General features: G+C 37.6%; 1 protein-coding gene across 3 annotated transcripts in view; it reads left to right on the forward strand.

Moving 5' to 3' along the window:
* Positions 1–6,000, forward strand: part of LOC139760426 (uncharacterized) — a 135,278-nt gene that overhangs the window by 114,928 nt on the left and 14,350 nt on the right. For 2 of the 3 annotated variants that reach the window (XM_071683660.1, XM_071683649.1), the window contains exon 9: positions 820–963. In XM_071683660.1, coding sequence (XP_071539761.1) covers positions 820–963 — 144 coding nt within the window. Of the gene's footprint in view, positions 1–819; positions 3,583–6,000 lie in introns of those variants that run through there. The other variant, XM_071683668.1, reaches the window with a different exon arrangement.

Raw genomic sequence — 6,000 nt, forward strand, 5'->3', positions numbered from 1 at the left:
TCCTTCACAAGTTCCCATAATATCTCCAAACACTTGCCCTCTGGTGTTTTCATTTCTAGCCTATTTTCCCTTTCATCTCTGGCCTTCTGTTTCCATATCTGGTTTTGTTACATTACTGTGACAGAGTTTATACTAGCCATTTCTGGTCTAGCCATTGCTAGAGGTCTTAAAATATACCCCAAAGTAATACTAGAAACAGTAATGAAGCTTGATAGAGTAAGTCATCCTACAACCTGAGGAGAAGTTAGATGTTCAACTGCCAAAGTATGTTACATTAGAAATAAAAATTTTCACTCCTCTTTAGCAAGCTGCACTTTCATACTCTAACTTACTGGACTTGTTCATTTCACAGTGTTATCTGTTCACTCTCTTACAAACTGGGTCTCCATAAAAGGAAACAAATAAAAGAAAGAAAAGATATTGATTCAGTCAAGTTGGCAACACTCCCTCATTTGATATGAACCTGGGAAGCCACTACCGAACCCCATTTCAACTTAAAGTTTGGCACTCTTAAACTGACTATGTAAGGAATATACAACAGAGAGGCCCCTTTATATTCTGCTTCCCCCACCTTGCTTGTACACATTGGCTTAATGAGGTGCAGATCCTCAAGAATCTTGAAACAGAGATCACTGCCTGGAACTTTTCCTACAGTGTGTGTGTGTGTGTGTGTGTAACATAAGGTAAGAATATGTTCTTAATGTGGTGTCAACAGTACTCTACTCAGAAGGCCCCAAAGTTCTGGTTTCCTTTAGTTCATTTCTTTAGGTTCAGAAGGTTCTTCTAAATTCAAAAGTGTTATTTTCTTTTCCTTTGCAGATATCGTTATCTTATGACTCCTGGTGGGCTGAGGTAAGTGACCCAGAGAAAGGTTTCTATGGATGGCTGTGTTCCCTGCTCCATGTAGAGGAATGTGCACCTTATGAAACTGTTGTCCTCATGACAGAACCCCTCAATACCAAGGTACAAGATTGCACAGTCTAAGGCATTTCTCACTGCCATATGAAAAAGTTGAAAGTAGTAACAACAGTTGTTAGATTTAAAGAATATTACTCTTCCTTTATATATATATATAAATATAAATATATATATATATATATATATATATATATATATATATATATATATATATATATATATATATATATATATATATATATATATATGATTCATAATTTTGGGGTGACAGTTATTATGATAACTGTCTCAATTTGGATCTCAGATACTTCAAAGAAGAAATCATGATTGGATGAAATTATTTACTTTCAGGTATCAGAAAAATAAGTGCTGTTTTGATCACCTCAAGTAACTCTATTATGATGATTTTTATTAGATTATTAAGAATTGTTGCTATTCCAGTTTGAGGCACAGAGATGATATTGATGGTGAATACTGTGTGTTGGAAAAATTATTCCCCTTGCTCAATCTGTAGACTATGTAAATTTTCTGTGTTATTTGAAACCAATGCATTCCTTTTTTGTAAAGTATTTTTGTTGTTTCAGTAATACATATAAATACAGTGAATGATCATTTGGCATTCCATGATCGTTGTGATATTTTTATAAGTGAAAAATTATATACAGTACTTAGGGCTTTGTAAAATGAATACATTTTACTGTTATTTGGAAATCAGATATCATAAGTCCTTCACTGAAGTATATATTACAGAACACCCATTTGGAAACATTTTTACCAAATAAACCCACGAATTTTATATGATTTGTTTGATCACAGGATCAAATTATTTTAAGCACATTAAATATCATTCTAGTATACGAAACTTTTACAAAGTTTACTAAATGTAACATTTGTCTTTTAGAGCAAATTCTCTACTTACATTTCACCTATATACTTCTATAAAATTACAAAGCCATATATATGACATTGATGAGATAGGCTGAAACAAAATGTACCAAAGTCATGCTAGATGCATGCAGAGCATAACTTCAATGTGTCTTAAAGGGCACTTTGACAAACCTATACAAAAGCATTGATGCATTCCTCATCCTCTGCTTTTCCATGCCAAAAGGCTTTTGTTGTTGTCAAGGATTAGCATTTTTCTGGTCAAGACTTATCCATGAATAAGTCTGCCAACTTAAGAGTTAACATGTTTTTTAAATACACATGCACTCAGTTTGTGAAGAGTGGCACAGGTATTTCCCATTATTTAGTAATTTGTAACTTAACGAGGTATTAAGTTATTCCTCATTTCATGAATTAACAAAAAAGTCTCTAAAGTTAGCAAGCACTCATTCGAATTTCCCACATGCTGGTAGATGGTGGGACCCACTTGCCATTCACACATGTGAGCATGCAGGCATTAGAAAGGTTCAACTTCTGGTCTCTTTTATTTGCAGCAGATTCACAAGAGCCAATTTCACAATACCCAATTTGCCTTTACTATCCAAAATCATTTACACCAGGCTACGATTTTCTTTTGTGCCATTCCACATAACTACCACCTACATGAAGAGATGTATATATTTATTTTGCATTTGTCTGAAAGTGATGAAAAAACATTAGAATCCTATCAAATTACTAATTGTAAGAGAATGATAAGTATACCATGTCACAAGAATCATCACAAAAGCCATGAACAGGCAGGGTATCCTCAGAACACTTGCCAGCATCAGTTCTGGACGGGAAGTGGAGTTCCTCAGCATCCTTTATAACTAATATGTCTGCTTACCTGCCTGATTACATGCCCCTCTCAAGAGCAAATGTGGTTAGGCTTCAAGCTACAGAAGACTGCTCTTGAGGCAGGCACTGAAAGGCAGGCACTGATTGCTTAGCTACCCCAAACATTCAGCACATGCTCAGCAAAATAAAACAATTTCAATACAGTTCTGCTTTAACATTCTTGATGCCCAGTTCCATGTAACAATACTAACCCCATCCCACCAAAGCCATTTCATATCCATCCACCAACCTCCACCCCTGTCTCATACTTTAGCAAATTATAATGATAGATCCACCTACCCTGAGTAAAGACCACACAAACAAAACATAGTCACACTGCAATGACTAATAAAATAAAGAAACCCCTCACCTAGCCTAATCTTGAACACCATCCACCAGACATATTTATTTTATTTATTTTGCTTTGTCGCTGTCTCCAGCATTTACGAGGTAGCGCAAGGAAACAGACGAAAGAAATGGCCCAACCCACCCACATACACATGTATATACATACACGTCCACACACGCAAATATACATACCTATACATCTCAATGTACACATATATATACACACACAGACATATACATATATACACATGTACATAATTCATACTGTCTGCCTTTATTTATTCCCATCGCCACCTCGCCACACACGGAATAACATCCCCCTCCCCCCTCATGTGTGCGAGGTAGCGCTAGGAAAAGACAACAAAGGTCCCATTCGTTCACACTCAGTCTCTAGCTGTCATGTAATAATGCCCGAAACCACAGCTCCCTTTCCACATCCAGGCCCCACAGAACTTTCCATGGTTTACCCCAGACACTTCACATGCCCTGATTCAATCCATTGACAGCACGTCGATCCCGGTATACCACATTGATCCAATTCACTCTATTCCTTGCCTGCCTTTCACCCTCCTGCATGTTCAGGCCCCGATCACTCAAAATCTTTTTCACTCCATCTTTCCACCTCCAATTTGGTCTCCCACTTCTCCTCGTTCCCTCCACCTCCGACACATATATCCTCTTGGTCAATCTTTCCTCACTCATTCTCTCCATGTGCCCAAACCATTTCAAAACACCCTCTTCTGCTCTCTCAACCACGCTCTTTTTATTTCCACACATCTCTCTTACCCTTACATTACTTACTTGATCAAACCACCTCACACCACATATTGTCCTCAAACATCTCATTTGCAGCACATCCACCCTCCTGTGCACAACTCTATCCATAACCCACACCTCGCAACCATACAACATTGTTGGAACCACTATTCCTTCAAACATACCCATTTTTTGCTTTCCGAGATAATGTTCTCGACTTCCAAACATTCTTCAAGGCTCCCAGGATTTTTGCCCCCTCCTCCACCCTATGATTCACTTCCGCTTCCATGGTTCCATCCACTGCCAGATCCACTCCCAGATATCTAAAACACTTTACTTCCTCCAGTTTTTCTCCATTCAAACTTACCTCCCAATTGACTTGACCCTCAACCCTACTGTACCTAATAACCTTGCTCTTATTCACATTTACTCTTAACTTTCTTCTTTCACACACTTTACCAAACTCAGTCACCAGCTTCTGCAGTTTCTCACATGAATCAGCCACCAGCGCTGTATCATCAGCGAACAACAACTGACTCACTTCCCAAGCTCTCTCATCCCCAACAGACCGCATACTTGCCCCTCTTTCCAAAACTCTTGCATTCACCTCCCTAACAACCCCATCCATAAACAAATTAAACAACCATGGAGACATCACACACCCCTGCTGCAAACCTACATTTACTGAGAACCAATCACTTTCCTTTCTTCCTACACGTACACATGCCTTACATCCTCGATTAAAACTTTTCACTGCTTCTAATAACTTGCCTCCCACACCATATATTCTTAGTACCTTCCACAGAGCATCTCTATCAACTCTATCATATGCCTTCTCCAGATCCATAAATGCTACATACAAATCCATTTGTTTTTCTAAGTATTTCTCGCATGCATTCTTCAAAGCAAACACCTGATCCACACATCCTCTACCACTTCTGAAACCACACTGCTCTTCCCCAATCTGATGCTCTGTACATGCCTTCACCCTCTCAATCAATACCCTCCCCTATAATTTACCAGGAATACTCAACAAACTCATACCTCTGTAATTTGAGCACTCGTTCGTATCCCCTTTGCATTTGTACAATGGCACTATGCAAGCATTTCGCCAATCCTCAGGCACCTCACCATGAATCATACATACATTAAATAACCTTACCAACCAGTCAACAATACAATCGCCCCCTTTTTTAATAAATTTCACTGTAATACCATCCAAACCTGCTGCCTTACCAGCTTTCATCTTCCGCAAAGCTTTTACTACCTCTTCTCTGTTTACCAAATCATTTTCCCTAACCCTCTCACTTTGCACACCACCTCGACCAAAACACCCTATATCTGCCACTCTATCATCAAACACATTCAACAAACCTTCAAAATACTCACTCCATCTCCTTCTCACATCACTACTACTTGTTATCACCTCCCCATTAGCCCCCTTCACTGAAGTTCCCATTTGCTCCCTTGTCTTACGCACTTTACACACCAGACATATACTTATCATAAACTACTGGTTATACAAGTTATACTTTCTTATGATACTCTGAGTGCCACCCATCTCTTCAACATTTACCCTTTCATTCCACCTAGCCAAGTTTCATGTTGGACATGGTATGGTGTATGAAGGCTTTTTGGCTTTAGACCTTTGCACTTTCATTTAAATTTCCAGCTGATATACAACTACCCATCTTATCCATAGATGTCACTAGTGCCCTAACAACATAGCTGGAAAAACATAACATTATAATCACTCATAAATCATCACTGAAGTGTAACTGCATAATTATAGTGGGAAGCTAGATTTATGCATCAACTATGATAGTCATTTTTTACCATAGATGAAACGGTTTCCCATGTATTTATTATTTATATTTTTGATGAAATCTGGCCATTTTTCCTTTTATTTATATGAATAATTTTTTGTGCATAAATGATAACTGAATACATGAATAATGCAGATTGGACGTAGAAAATATGCAAAATATGTGTAAAAGGTATGTGATATACCAGTAAAATACAGTAAAATCTGTGTTATCTGAAATGCCTGGAGGAATCAGATGTTTCGGATAACAACATATCTGGTTATTCAAGTTATTAGATATGTTAAATGATTTAGAAATTTTCATATTTTATATATTCTTAAGTATTTTACCCAGAGGAAATATTCTAATATGTAAGCAAGTATACAAATGATATTGAAGTCCTATATAATGC

This window comes from Panulirus ornatus, chromosome 3 (assembly GCF_036320965.1).
Source record: "Panulirus ornatus isolate Po-2019 chromosome 3, ASM3632096v1, whole genome shotgun sequence".
NCBI classification, from domain to species: domain Eukaryota; kingdom Metazoa; phylum Arthropoda; class Malacostraca; order Decapoda; family Palinuridae; genus Panulirus; species Panulirus ornatus.